General features: G+C 37.5%; 3 protein-coding genes across 4 annotated transcripts; 1 reads left to right on the top strand and 2 right to left on the bottom strand.

Moving 5' to 3' along the window:
• Window positions 1–1,236: 1,236 nt before the first annotated feature.
• Window positions 1,237–4,003, bottom strand: LOC18037516. Its single transcript, XM_006425323.2, has 5 exons — window positions 3,692–4,003; window positions 2,608–2,726; window positions 2,117–2,174; window positions 1,905–1,982; window positions 1,237–1,764 (listed from the first exon to the last, which is right to left on the bottom strand). The coding sequence occupies exons 1-5, from the start codon at window positions 3,879–3,881 to the stop codon at window positions 1,568–1,570; spliced, it is 642 nt and encodes a 213-aa protein (XP_006425386.1). The 5' UTR covers window positions 3,882–4,003; the 3' UTR covers window positions 1,237–1,567.
• Window positions 4,004–4,333: 330 nt separating this feature from the next.
• On the top strand, window positions 4,334–6,421 carry LOC18035902 (methyltransferase-like protein 23). 2 transcript variants are annotated; one of them, XM_006425321.2, is made up of 8 exons: window positions 4,334–4,625; window positions 4,733–4,837; window positions 4,925–5,011; window positions 5,366–5,416; window positions 5,547–5,640; window positions 5,736–5,820; window positions 5,939–6,092; window positions 6,175–6,421. In XM_006425321.2, exons 1-8 carry the CDS (start codon window positions 4,503–4,505, stop codon window positions 6,199–6,201), a joined length of 726 nt encoding a protein of 241 aa, XP_006425384.1. In that variant the 5' UTR covers window positions 4,334–4,502; the 3' UTR covers window positions 6,202–6,421. The 2 variants fall into 2 exon arrangements, with proteins under 2 accessions (XP_006425384.1, XP_006425383.1); XM_006425320.2 differs by lacking the exon at window positions 5,547–5,640 and having other exon boundaries at window positions 4,335–4,625; window positions 5,366–5,411.
• An 84-nt stretch (window positions 6,422–6,505) lies between these two features.
• Window positions 6,506–7,902, bottom strand: LOC18036684 (peroxidase 64). Its single transcript, XM_006425319.2, has 4 exons — window positions 7,682–7,902; window positions 7,385–7,573; window positions 7,126–7,288; window positions 6,506–7,034 (listed from the first exon to the last, which is right to left on the bottom strand). Exons 1-4 carry the CDS (start codon window positions 7,883–7,885, stop codon window positions 6,652–6,654), a joined length of 939 nt encoding a protein of 312 aa, XP_006425382.1. The 5' UTR covers window positions 7,886–7,902; the 3' UTR covers window positions 6,506–6,651.
• Window positions 7,903–15,498: the final 7,596 nt, after the last annotated feature.

Genomic DNA, 15,498 nt, shown 5'->3' with positions numbered 1-15,498 from the left:
TTAACTTAATTAATTAAATTAAATCACTTTAAGTCATTAAGTTAAAAAACAAACACCCTTAAATATTCAAGTTTTTTTAAAATTCAAATTAATTTAGATCTATTTATACTTTAGATTTAAAAAAAAACACTACTATAGTTATACTAAACATATTCTTCTTACTAGTTTACTTTTTTGTAAAAACAATTTTTTTCTCATTAGTTATTGTCCCCTCAATTAAGTCTATTTATAAACAACTGTAGATGCTTTCAACCTCTTGGAGATCTGAAACTTTTGTTATGGCTTTATTATAAACACAAAAGAAATTCAATCTAGTATTGGGTTCTTCACCATGCTGTCATTGGCGAATGCACATGCACTCTAAGCCATACTACGGCCTGGAGAAGGAATGAAAACAGTTTCAGTTTTTTATTTAAATAAACTAATTTAATTAATATTTAGAAAAGAAAAATGTGTATAATGGCAAGGGGCGTTCAAAATGAAGTAAAGAATACCGGGTAGTAACACTTATCAGGTTGTACAAAGAATTAATTTTTAGCAAAAGAAAAATTACCAGTATTATATATGTGGGTTTAATTAGATATGTTTGTGTCTCTTAATGTAATTATATCGAAGGCTACAATTAAAAATGCATAGTGGGGGTTTAAGAGGATTTTGGAGGGGTGCCAATAATCCAACTCTTTGAAGCTGGTGTTGCAAGTAAAAGTGCTTCTACAGTCGAAGATGGGCTTTCACCATCAACTTTCGGCGGAATTTCTCAATTTTAGAGCTCGCCCTCGCCGCGAATAAAAGCGCTTATAATTCGCCCGGCATGCTTACAAATTAAAATTTCAGTTAAGAGAAAACATTCTCCTTACGTTTTCATGGACCTGAACACTGAGTTTGGTCTTAAAAGTGAATAGAAAGAGGGATACTTGGATTAGCGTTTCTACTTTCTAGGGGAAACAGGAAAAATGAAGAATAAACACCAAACAGAAGCCAACGCGCAGCTTTTCTCTGATTCAAAGTTCATGCTCCTCCGATGCACGGGATGACGGGAAAGTTGTGTTTCAAAATACTTTCTAATTCCGGGCCAGACGACACGTAGGGTATGTTTGACAACTATTGTCCATGGGCTTTGACGGTGGACGTACAAACAGACAGATAACCAAAATGCATTGACTTGCATAATCCAGATTTAAAAGGGAGTAAAATTGTGTACAATCCTAAACGTTACTATGAAATCTGAAAGTCAGAGACACCAAAATTCTAATTTTATCATATACCAACCATGCTGTGTCTCAAAACATGAATCAGAAAAGTGGATTGTCCACACCATGATTACTCGATAATGGGGTAAATAACATTCACACAAGAAAAGCCAAATCAAGAACGAAACTAAAATTTACAGCAGGAGTCTGAGCCTCGGCCTTTCCCTTGTGCCAATGGTCTTATTCAGAACGGGCCAGACACAAACAGAGTCCAACAAGCTAAAACTCTGTCTTCTATGATCATAGATGCCCGTCAAGGGAAACCCGCATTTTGCAACACGATTCAGTTGGTGCTTGGGTTTTGCAAAAGCAAACATTTACAATGGCAAAAGCAAGACAGGGCATGGAATGAACTCAGCAAGAAGGTTTGCATCTACATGCTTCGAATGGATGGCTTCCATGCTTATGATTACTAAATCTAAATTCAATTCATCAGCAACATCACCAATGATAGCTGTGGGCTTGGAGCTTCCTTCCCCAAGTCTCTCTAACAATCTGAATTCCTGGAATCCACCTATAAACATATATTGTTATTGTTATTTTTGTATCAATACAGTTATGCAACTCAGTAGTTGGGTCATAAAGAAACATATTTCCACATGATAAAGACAAATACTCTGGCATGTTTACGAAAGCACAAAGTTGCGTACATACCTTCAGAGAGGTGCCAGCGGATGCTAGACAACCGGTTTTCATGCTCTGGCAGCGATTCTTTCTGCCTTTCATCTATAACTGCAAAGAACATAAAGTTCCATTTCCCTTGAATCATTTACTAAACTGGGCTGTTAGAGTAGACTTGTCTCTACTGCTTAGTTGCACTCATTAGCATATATCAAAATGGTATCAACAGAGGCCAGCTTACATACCCACAACAGTGATGTCGGCTCCATACTTCTTTGCTAAAGCAGCAGTAGTTGCAGCTGCCTTTTAGAAACAATTAAACCAATGTGTGAGATGGTTGCAACATGCAAACAATACAAAATTAGATTCGACATTGACTTGACAAAGCTAGAGGTCGGCGATCCTCCCATTTTGTCATGAAAGACTTTGCTCTGTCATCAGCATTATGAAAGACTCTACTCTACGGTTTCAAATTACAGGAGAACCAATATCTCAAATCCCATTACAACCAGAAACTCACATATATACCATCAGAATCTTAAAACAAAATCGCACCACATTCATACTCCTAACAACTGACATGAATACTTGCAATAGGAAAGGTACCAAGCGTCTAAATTCCAACAAATATTTAACATGAACATAAGAAAAAATATCTCCAAAGATCACATGAGATTGAAGTAATTTTTCTAAAGAAAATAAGTTTAACATAAGAGTGTCTATAAAGAAAAGTCACCTGTCTTGTTCCTTCAGAGAGATATGGATTCTGGTCTGTGATCGGCAGGAGAAGATGCTTGAAATTAGTAAATGCTTCTGCAACTGAGTTGATTTCAGATTCTGGAGACTTAACCTTGGCTGATGGAAATCAGATTTTAAAAAACAGTGTCATTAGAGAAAAATAAAGGGCATACATTCTCTAACTTTCAAAATTACTTGCAATGAGATAAGAAGAAAACATTGCAGCTAGAAAATCACCAAGTATGGATAAATATCATCAGCAGGCAACAGGAAAATCAGAGCATCTTAAACAAAACAAAGCAATTCAAATGACTACTTAATGAAAAAGAAACTTCACAGCAATATCTTCCTTTCTGCTTTTATTTTCTTCTAAAAGTATCATATAAAGTCGCCTTGCCGCAATTACTTCTTGTGCTATCATTTTGATGCAGTATGCACAATATATGTAGCAAGTAAATTGAGGTAAAATATGGGCCTGTTTGCAACTGAGTGCTGTGGCTTTAATCCCCAGCTGCCATGAATCACTAGCCCTAAAAGAAAGAATACAAATCCCGAGACACTACAAGACTGAAAATCTTTAAGCACCGTATTTACCACACAATATAGCTGGGGTGGTTTCAAAACTAAGCTGAAGCGTGGCAGTTAGAAACCAGACCTAAGTCGATCTGCTACAGCAAATTTTATTCCTGCCCTAGAGATGTTACTTTCCATTCATTTATTAATTGAAGTGCTAAGTGAGCTTCTTTATTGCAGAAGTAGTAAATTACCTTCATAACATGAACTGCACAGACATATTTCAAGTTAAGAAATTACAATTCTACATGTGGAGGGGTGGCCATGATCAGTGCCCTCCTCAGCAATAAATAAATAATCCAAATAGGATTTTAAAGTCCATGACTTCACTTCCCATCAGAATTCGTCAAAACTGACAAAACATTATCGTCAAACTGTGACTTAAAACTTATTCTCAGGAGTAGTACTCTTAGACCCAGCAACATTCTCAATATCTATCTATAAATCCTCGACAAACTAACTATAAACATTAATAAAATAATCAAACTTTTATAAGCTGATGCAATTACCTTTATGTCCGATTCTGCGGAATCTAGGAAAGAGAGAGAGCTTTCGAGCCTTTGAAAACAAAGACTGAGTGCTAACTGAAGAAGACGAAGAAGAAGAAGAAGTGAACAACGGCAATATTGAAATGTTAGTCTGTTCTGAGGTGACAACGGGAACAGGGCGAACAGCAGTCAAGTAGTGAGCGAAAGCCATTGGAGTAGAGCGAGTGCTTGCACTGAGGGCTTTACTTTTGGTTTGCTTAAGTGAAGGAGAAGATTGGGGCTGGTTCTCGATCGAAAGGGAGGGTGCAAAGTTAAATCAGTGAATTGACAGGTGGACAGTGATTGCATGGGAGCGACGTGCGTAGGAAATCGGTGTGTTTGCTTTAGGCGTGGGCCATTGTCCATTTTGGCGCGTTGATTCTGCCTCATTAGATGGGGCCTTGGTCTTGACCGTTGATTTTCGATCGATGCAACAAAAGTTTTGTAGTCTGCTGCGTACTGAACTCTAGGCTTTTGATAATTCTCTGGGCCGAAAGTACTTATCGGATAAGAGACATAAGAAGGATAATGATGGATGACAATAATTCAATTTAAAACTGAGATTTACTAATCGGCTCAATTTCAGTTTTTTTTTTTTAAAAAAAAACATAAATGAATTATTTAGAAAAGGGGTTATGAAAAATTAGTTAAAAGTTGACATAAGTTATACGTAAATATGTATGTATACGTATAATTTGATCAAGAAATAATTTTTTTATAAAAAAAAATATTTTAATCGATAGATCAGAGAAAGCATAGCACCTCAGTTGGCGCCTAGGTTAAGCGCCACCGGATGAGGGAAGTTGGTTCTGAAAAGGACGAGGATGAAATGACCGATAAGCACATGACCACGGTATCTCAGCATTATTTCGTCGATGAATCGGATAAATCCTCCTTCTCTATCGCTATCATTGAGGTACTTCTCTTTTGAGAAAATTATCAAAGACCAAAAATGTTCGATCACTGTTTCTCTTATATTTTATTTATTGGTTTGTTTGTTTGTTGTTCGCTATCGCTGATCAGAATATGAAAGAAGAATACGGGCTGTTCGTATGGCCCTGTAGTGTTATCCTGGCGGAGTATGTTTGGCAACAGAGATATCGCTTTTCCGGGGCGAACGTAGTTGAGGCATATGCAATTCCGATCCTCATTCAGCTTATCATTAATCAATAATCGTGTTGATAAATGTTGTTTACATGATTGCTAGTTTTGCAGCTCGGTGCAGGAACTTCATTGCCTGGATTGGTAGCAGCAAAAGTGGGATCGAATGTCACTCTTACTGATGATTCCAATAGGATAGAGGTATCTATATCCTTTAAATTTCTTTTTTTTTTCTCCTTTATTGGGGACCTGTTTCATTAAAATTTAAATGTTTAAGTTTTTTCATTGTATTTATTTGTGTTTTTTTTTAATCAAGTAAAAGCACCTAAAAGCAGTTATCTTAAAAAAAAAAGTAGATATTAATTAAAGTGCTTTTACCATTTTGAAAGCGCAAGTTATAATTGCTTTCAGCTCGTTGGTGAATTCTGTTGAAGAAGCAGATTATGAATGTAAATACATAACTTGGTACTTTAATTAATTTGTCAAGAATGTAGTTACTTCTTGCCTTGATTTAATTTAATTTAATTTAATTTTTCTTTTACTTTTCCATTGCAGGTGCTGAAGAACATGAGAAGAGTCTGCGAAATGAATAAATTGAACTGTAGAGTAAATTATTGCAATTTTTAACTGTTTCACATATTTACCCTGCCAGTTTACTGCTTGTCTTCGCATTGAAAGATGAAAAAAAAAATGTTGCCTTTTGAGTTGTTTTTCAGTAGCATGTTATATTCTGTAGGTAATGGGACTGACATGGGGATTTTGGGATGCATCTATATTCGATTTAAATCCCAATATTATTCTGGGGGCTGATGTATTTTATGATGCAAGTGGTAAAATTTGTGCTTTTGAAATCTTGATCTGTTCTCTTCTTCCCATTTGATTTGTTGGCTCAAGCTGAAATGTTGTTTCTGGTTTTGCTGGTAAGCCTTTGATGACCTCTTTGCCACCATCACATATCTGCTCCAGAGTTCTCCAGGATCAGTCTTCATTACAACTTATCATAATCGAAGGTACTCTTATTTCTTCTGTCTGCTCAGATTGTGGTTTGCACAATCTACTGGTAATGATGTTTTTTTTTTCCCCTCATCCAATCTTTACTTAATTCTTTCTGTTTCTGGCACACTGCAGTGGGCATCATCTTATTGAGTTCTTGATGGTGAAATGGGGATTGAAGTGTGTGAAGCTTGTTGATGGCTTTTCATTCTTGCCACATTATAAAGCTCGGGAGCTAAATGGAAACATTCAATTGGCAGAGATTGTGTTGAATCATGAATCACCTGAGGTAACCAAATACTAAATGCATGGATGAGCACCTGTGAGTTTACTGCAACTCTTATTTACATTCTTTCATATTATCGGCACAGGAAACTTCGACTTCCACTGTGAGATGACTGATGTTTTAGGACGACTTCTGCATGTCATGGACTGTAAGATATGTTATCTTTGAATGCATAATCCACCGGAGAGTATCTGAGGAGATTAGAAGTTGAATTCAAGTTTTTATTTGTTCGGAATTCGACTTCCTAACTAGACTACAGTGTGAGACATACGCATGTGTTTGCAACTTTTAAGCGTACTCTGTTGAATTTTGATAAATGTTTATTTATGCTATCAGGTTGCAACATAATCTAGTTTATATCCTACTCTTATATATTATGCTTAAAATTATTACTACAATATTATGGTTGTCATTCAACCATATCAATGCAAGTTGGACAGGCATCTACTTGTGCAGTCCATCAAGTACCAGTAGATCAAAACAAATCCAGCCTGTTTATGGATTTTCCTGCTTTCTTACTGTGAGATTGACTGGAGCTATCTGTAAGCTAAGATACTGATCCTTAGTTTACCACCCTACAATCTTTCCGGACCTCCTGTCCTCCATTGATGCTACTCATTTTGATCATAGACTTCACAAAAGCTTCATTGAAAGATTGGTGTGAGCTGGCAAATTTAGAAACTAAATTTTTGGTCTCTGGGTGACTGAGCAGAGCTTGGTCTGAAGCAAACAAGCTCTTTCCCTGCAGGATAAGCTTGTAGTATGTATTATCAAAAGTTGCTGAAGAAGCATCCATGTTAGCACCAGCATTCTTTGCCTGGTTGTGGATTGGACAAATATTCCTCAAGCTCTCTGCAAATGAAGGATTTATTGTAGGGTCGGCATTGTTCATGTTTATTCTGCTTTGGAAGGAGGAACAGTGAGCAAATCCTAGAGTATGCCCTCCTACAAAAGAGTCATAACCAAAACATTGTCATTGTCTGCTCATAAATGCAATTTGCTATATGGATGACCGTGGCAGGTGGGGCATGTTTACCTGAAAGAGCTGCTAGGTCCTCCATTGATAGACCTCGCTGGGAGAAACTCTGCTGTAATTGAGAAATGTTGAAGGTCGGAGCGGGCAATTGTACTGTTTCACTAGCCTTGGATGTTCTTCCATCTTTTCTTCCTTTAGGCACGTCCCAAGTTGGACCTCCAGACTGTGAGATTAAATCAAATAAGCAATCCAAAGATGATCAATTTTAAGGGGAAAAATTAATTGGTTAATAGAAAGTATATTAGTTGCAGTATCTTACGAGGACAACAGCATCTCTGGCGGCCAATGCCAAAATATCAGCACACGAGACAACACCGGGGCACAATGCTTCTACTTGTTTCTTTGCGTTATCAATGACATAGAATGCATGCAAAGAAACATTAGGAGGTCCATCCTTTTCTGCCTTGTTGCTCCCCTTTGAATTTAACAGGACTGATGCATCACATCCCTTAACAGAAAAGAAATGCAAGCGATTTAGACCAAAATGAACTTTGAATCGTCAAAAAAAAAATAAAAAATCAATTTTAACGAGTGAGATCAATAGGAAACTTAATACCCTAATAAAACAGTCGTGAAAATGCATCCGAAGTAATGCTGCAGGGACAGTTTTATCTTTTGCAGCTGCAGCCTTGACAGCAGCCGCAATGATCCACTCAGCATCAGGGCATGTTTTCTCATAGTAATTCAAACTCAGTGCATTTCCTGATGAAGACATTGAAAGTATGAGGAGTGAGGTCAAGAATGCAACTCGAAATGCCATGATAATTAAACCTCTTTTTTGCTCTTAACTTGGGTTTTTTTGTGGAGATAATGAAGCTTAACAATGGTATTTATAGTGGCAGAGATTTTCTCTAGACAGGATGAGAATGTGGCCCCAATAAACGAATTTGTTAACCAAAGTGGTAATTATGAAGTCTTAAATTCTAAGCATTCTAGCATTGCTACGAGACAAATCTTTGTCACATCCATCTTTGGCCTTGAAATTCATTAATTAATTATCCGCTGAGAGCTCGTGAGGAAAAAATACTAATAATAAAAATCAAGAAGCATTTGTTTGCATTATAGCAAAGTGGCCCTACAATTTTGTAAAAGAATGAAGATTGAGGCGGTTAGGATTCAGCCATCAGAGTCGTTATTTCTGTAATCAAAGATTGGTTTTTAAGCTTCCTATTAGTTATAGTGGTCGGTTTCTTAACAAACGATATGATGGGGATTTTGATAATGCTCTATAACAAAGCGCTTAGACATATAAAAGGATTTTTCATGAAGTTATCTCATTTTCGTGAACTTATTTCATGTAATATATTCTTTTTTCCCCTAAAAATATGCCTATTTTTTTTTAAGATTCGACTCTAGTAATCAGCTAAATTAAACTATATGTTATTATAACTTAAATAATTACTTATTTAACCATGATAATATATGGCATCAGTTGACATGAAATCTCTAAAAGATTAATTATGGTCTAGACTCTAGCATTACTCTTCACTACAGGAATGAAACGTATTGAACTTCAAAAATTCTTTATGTTTGTTAAAAGAAAATTTTCTTCAGGCTGGCCTAAAATGCAGCAGGCCCAGAACGCCAATTGGGCTCAGCCCATGTTTCTGCGGCGGTTGGTCGCATTAGTTCCCGCGGCCAAGCAGCAATTATCATCAAGGCATCTCATTTCCTTAAACCCTAACGGCAAAATTCCATCGAAATTTCTTACACTCAAACTCAGGAATCCCGTGATCGAAGTCTAGCAAACGACGACATCGATGCTTCCATTGGATATAATGGTCGACATACTAAACCTATTACTATTTGCCCCAGTTTCATTTTGACAATTTTTTTTTTTTTTTTGCATATATAACGTCACTTTGTTTAATGTTTTGAGTGAAATATTGCATGTTATGTTGTTTTATATTAGTTAACAATTTGTTGCATATTGTGATACATCCTGGCCCATTAAAGTAAGTGAGTTGGAAGATGGCCCTGCAATTGAAATGCAGGAAGTGGAGCAAACATTGCAACGGCCAGCTCGTGCTCGCAAAACTCCAGAATATCTCAAGGACTATATCACCTAGGGGAATATTCAGGAGAATTATTCCACGAGGACAACTGTGATTTTTATTATCTTTGTTTTATTATTGCAATTGGTTAGTTACACAAAAAGTGGTAGAATGAAAAGGATATATGTAAAGTGGAAAGGCGTGAGCAAAACAAGAATATAATACACAAAAGTTTCTTTCTTTCTTATCTCTATTATTTTCTCTCTGTTCTTGTGGAGCTCACACCTGCTCGAAAGGTGGAAACGTCGTGATACTGACAAATATTCATTGGAGGTCGTATCAACTGGTGCTTTCATTGCCTTTTTTTTGCTCTTTGTCATTCTCTGTCGTCTACTCCCTATTTCTCTGCAAAAATGACCAACCAAGAGGCCACAACGGATCCTGAGATTATTTCTAAGATGCAAACACTTCTTGAAAGCCACACACTGGCTGTTCATCAAAACCTCCAAAAATATATGTCCACGGTTGATTCTCGTTTTGAGGAGTTACGATCTCATATCAGTAGTTCTATCGGAGTTTCAGCAGATTTATCCCGTCCTCCGGTGTCAACACCGTCATCTTCGACTACGGTTCCGACATCGTCGACGACTTTCCCAACACAGTCCACTACTCTTGTTAGTAGTACGGATAATTCACCTCTGTTACGCTCCATGAAAATGGAGGTTCCAAAGTTTGATGGTACTGATCCAAATGGATGGGATTTTCGAATCAATGAATTTTTTGATTTTCATGGCACTCCGGATCATCTACAGTTACGTATTGTTTCTTTTCACATGGAAGGAAAAGCTGCTGCATGGTTTCAGTGGATGAAAGCCAACAATCTATTGAGCACTTGGCAAAGTTTTTTAATCAATCTCAAACAACGTTTTGGTGCTTCTATGTATGAAGATCATCAGGGCAATTTGTCCAAGCTCACACAAACATCTACAGTCGCAGAGTTTCAATCTGCCTTTGAAGAGTTGATGAATAAAGTCACGGGCATTTCCGAGCCGTTACTAATTAGTTTCTTTATCACTGGCTTAAAACCTGACATTCGGCGAGAGTTGTTGTTTGGGAGACCCACGTCCCTCATGGAAGCCTTTACTCTAGCATGAGCATATAAAGCTAAATCTGAGGAATAAAAAATTTCAGGCCGTTCTTGGACAAAATGGAACGCTGTTACTCCTCAACCACAACAAACCACCCCTGCTCTCACTCACCATGTCCACAACAAATTTCCTTCCACTTATCCACATGCCAGTTTTGCTACTCAAAAACCATCATCCCAACCGCCACTTTTACTTACCCCAAAACCAATACCACCACCGCCACTTTTACCCACTCCAGCCCTTCCCATCCGTCGTCTCTCCCCAGTGGAATTGAAAGAAAAAATAAACAAGGGGTTGTGTTACAATTGTGACCAGAAATATAGTGCAAACCATAATTGCTGTAGTAAATTTCTCTTGTTGTTAGGCACAAATGATGATGACAGTGAACCATCGGAGGAGTCTCCCTTGCTTGAAGAAACAGAGGAAGTTGTGACAGCTGATATATCCAGCTTAAATGCACTAGCTGGGCAATCTAACCCACGTTCTTTGAGGGTACTAGGCGAAATTGGCCGCCAACACTTACATGTTTTAATAGATAGTGACAGTACACACAACTTCATCAAACCACAATGGGCAGAACGACTTGGCCTGCAAATTCAATCCATCCCTGCTTTTCGGGTTTATATTGGTAATGGCGACTTCTTAATTTGCCATTTTCAATGTCTTCAAGTGCTACTAGTGATACAGAGTCACACTTTCAAGTTGGATTTCTATATATTGCCAATTGAAGGTCCCGATGCTGTCCTGGGAATCAAGTGGCTTTAACATCTTGGTAAAATATCTACAGATTACCGTGCAATAACTATGAAATTTTGTTGGGAGGGCAATCCAATCATTTTACAAGGTGACCCCATCCAAACCCCTAATATGATTTCCTTCCATCAATTTCATGCCTTGTTATCTACAGATGCCGTGCATTCATTATTTGAGTCGCATCCCATTATTAATGACACACTTGCTTCCGACACAAATTTTTCACTCTTGGAACCTCACCTTCCCACCCAATTACCCGAACAAATCATCATTCTCCTTCAACAATATAAAACCTTATTTTCCCCACCTACGAGTCTACCTCCTCATAGACTCATTGACCATAAAATTCACCTCCTGCCTACTTCAAAGCCAGTGAATGTGAGGCCCTATAGATATCCTCATTTTTAAAAAACATAAATGGAAAAACTAGTCAAGGAAATGTTAGAACATGGGATAATAAAGCCAAGCCACAACCATTTCTCCTCTCCCGTTTTGTTGGTCAAGAAAAAGGATGGCACATACAGGTTTTGTGTTGATTACTGAGCCTTGAATGCAGTCACAGTGCCGGATAAATTTCCTATTCCCACAATTGATGAATTATTTGATGAGCTAGGAGGAGCATGGATTTTCAGCAAGCTGGATTTGAGAGCTGGTTACCACCAGATCCGAGTTCATAAGCGAGATACTTATAAAACAACATTTCGTACTCATGAGGGGCATTACGAATTTTTGGTCATGCCATTCGGTTTAACTAATGCCCCCTTGACATTTCAAGCAACTATGAATCAACTATTTGCATCTTACTTACGCAAATTTGTTATTGTTTTTTTCGATGACATTTTGGTTTATAGTTCTTCATTGACTGCTCATGTCAATCACTTGGAATATGTTTTGTTTCGTTTGCAAGAACATCAGTTTTATGTCAAGTTGTCGAAGTGTCTATTTTGCCAAGAAGCTATTGATTATTTGGGCCACATAGTGACTGCTGGAGGAGTGCAAGCAGACCCTAAAAAAATTACAGCCATGGTGGAATGGCCATTGCCGCAGACTGTTAAGCAACTACGAGGCTTTCTCGGGCTCATAGGCTATTATCGATGATTTATCCGAGGTTATGCTTCAATTGCGGCTCCATTGACAGATTTATTGTGTAAAAAGGCATTCCATTGGTCTCCAGCATCTTCGGATGCCTTTATGACTTTAAAAAATGCAATGGTGGCTGCCCTGGTATTGCATTTACCCGATTTTGAGCTTGAATTTGTTATAGAGACGGATGCTTCTAATATTGGAATTGGATCAGTATTGATGCAATAGGGTCATCCCATTTCTTATTTTAGTCAAAAGTTGGGTCCTCGATTGCGGGTTGCCTCGACTTATATCAAAGAACTGCACACGATTGTTGTTGCTGTACAAAAATGACGCCAATACTTACTCGGTCGCTTTTTCATCATTCAAACCAATCATAAAAGCATTAAAGAGTTGTTTCACCAGGTAATTTAAACTCCTGAACAACAAGCTTACATCAAGAAATTGTTGGGTTTTCATTTTCGAATTGAGTATAAGCCGAGAAGTTCCAATAAGGTTGCTGATGCCTTATCTCAAGTACATGCGGATCAATTTTCCGACTCCATAAATTCTCAAGCTGAGTTGTTCTCTATAATCTCGAAGCCAACCGTGGATATCCTAACCACTTTGCATGATGACAATTCGTCCTTGCCTGATCTGTTGTTACTTCATAACAAGTTTGCCACGGGAGAACTTTCTTCAGCCTTCTCGGTTCGTGAGGGACTATTACTTTACAACCATCGATACTACGTCAGTCCTCACTCCAAATTAAAGAGCACGCTTCTTAAGGAATTCTATGAATCCCCCATGGCAGGGCATGCAGGCTTGAAACGCACCCTAGTTCGGCTTTCTTCTACTTTTTTTTGGCCGAAAATGCGCTTTGATGTTGAGAACTACATTGCTGCCCGTCTTACATGTCAGCAAATTAAAAATTCTACTCAAGCACCTGCTGGATTACTTCAACCTTTACCCGTTCCTTCACTTGTTTGGGATGCTTTGACTATGGATTTTATTACAGGCTTGCCAACTTCTAAAGGCTTCGAGGTAATCTTGGTGGTAGTGGATCGCTTAACGAAATCAGCCCACTTTGGTGCACTGCCATCTCAGTTCACAACCAGCAAAACAACCAATCTTTTTGCTGATTTGGTAGTCAAGTTACATGGGTTTCCAAGCTCAATAATATTAGATCGAGATCCTATATTCATGAGTAATTTTTGGCAAAAACTATTTGAGTTCAGTGGCACTACATTGCGGCATAGTACTGCTTATCACCCTCAAACTGACGGCCAAACAGAGGCAGTGAATCATGGCCTCGAACAGTACTTAAGAGCCTTTACTCAAGACAAACCGCAGTCATGGTTAAGCTTGTTAGGTTGGGTTGAATTTTGTTACAACACAAGCTATCACAGTGGGTTGAAGATGACACCTTTTCAAGCACTCTATGGAAGATTACCCCCCACAATTCCTGGATATACAAAAGGTTCTACTTCGGTTCAAGCCTTAGAAGATCTGTTGTTGGAGCGAGATGAATTGTTGAGAACTTTAAAAACTAATTTACTTCAAGCTCAGCATCGTATGGAACAAAAAGCCAATGCCCATCGACGAGAACTCCAGTTACAGATTGATGATCTTGTTTCGGTCCGCCTTCAACCTCATCAACAAATTTCAGTGGCTAAGCGTGCTTCTCAAAAGTTGGCTAAACGATATTATGGCCCTTTCCGAGTATCAGAACGAATCGGAGCTGTTGCTTATAAGCTGCAATTGCCTGAAGGATGCAAAGTTCACATGGTATTTCACATCTCAGCACTCAAACCTTATGTGGGAAACTCGACTGTTTATGTTGCCTCTTTGCCTCCAGATACCATTGACAATAAGCCTGTCTCTACTCCTATAGCTATACTTGCTGACCGATTCATATTAAAACAAGGAAAAAAGCATTATCAAATTTTGGTTCAGTGGTCTGGCTATGCTCCTGAGAATTCAACTTGGGAAGACCTTGCTGAGTTCTGCAGACTGTACCCAAAGTTTAACCTTGAAGACGAGGTTCATTCTCAAGGGGAGGGGAGTGATACATCCTGGCCCATTAAAGTAAGGGAGCTGGAAGATGGCCCTGTAGTTGAAATGCAGGAAGTGGAGCAAACATTGCAACGGCCAGCTCGTGCTCGCAAAACTCCAGAATATCTCAAGGACTATATCACCTAGGGGAATATTCGGGAGAATTATTTCATGAGGACAGCTATGATTTTTATTATCTTTGTTTTATTATTGCAATTGGTTAGTTACACAAAAAGTGGTAGAATGAAAAGGATTAATGTAAAGTGGAAAGGCGTGAGCAAAACAAGAATATAATACACAAAAGTTTCTTTCTTTCTTATCTCTATTATTTTCTCTCTGTTCTTGTGGAGTTCACACTTGCTCGAAAGGTGGAAACCTCGTGATACTGACAAATATTGATTGGAGGTCGTATCATATTGTATGTCATGTATTGCTCATTTTGCATTCCTTCTTTCATATTAAATGTCATGTTTCAAATTTCTATGACTCAGATTGATGGGAAACTTTATACTCTCATAAAATGGTCATGAAATTATATTCAAAGTAATGTTGAGGAACAGTTTCCATATTTCGGTTTTGTTGTCTTTATGAATTGTGATGACCCATTCAGCATCGTGGCATGTTTTATCATGGTAATTTGAACTTAGTGCATTTCCTTGGTGAAGTCACTGAAAATTCAACAACAAAAGTATGACTTAATACTATTTTTTAGCTCTTAAATTTGGTTTGTGTGTACCTACATAAGAAGAGTATTTAAAGAGGCCGAGTTCACTTGACAGTATGACAGTGATGAGATTGTAATAAGTTCGCTGACCAAGTCTAGTAATTGTGTAGTAGTGCTTCTTAAGGTTATTTAGCAATGCTACAAGGTAATTATTCGTCAAATCTATTGAAAAAATATGAAATAATTTGCTGGGTTTTTTCCTTAAATTTTAGGCTTATCTGTGATTGAATATCGTCTTATGTTATGTACTCAAACATTATAGCGGATATTGTTGTAGATGCAACCCTTTTTTGGCATCATAATCACTGTGACATGCTTACTGATATTGGATACTTTCTAAAGATTTAAGTGTTCATCTTCTAATTCCACCATTAAGAATTAGAAATAGTTTGTGTTTGATGATTAGAGTATGTTAAATTAAATATAAGTGAAGTTAAATAGTATTTAAAAGGAACAATTAAATTTATTCAAATTACATACTTTTATATGTGATGTATATTGTTGCCTATTAAATAAAATATAATTAAAACAATTAATTATAAAAATAATTATTTATCAAATATTTTACATAATAATCAAATGATAAATGGCATGTTTCTTAATCATAATTTTGTTAATACGTATAATACACCACACC

The sequence above is a fragment of the Citrus clementina genome, unplaced genomic scaffold, assembly GCF_000493195.1.
Source record: "Citrus clementina cultivar Clemenules unplaced genomic scaffold, Citrus_clementina_v1.0 scaffold_7, whole genome shotgun sequence".
Lineage (NCBI taxonomy): Eukaryota > Viridiplantae > Streptophyta > Magnoliopsida > Sapindales > Rutaceae > Citrus > Citrus x clementina.
The sequence above is the reverse complement of the archived record's forward strand: the minus strand, read 5'-3'. Positions and strand labels throughout refer to the sequence as shown.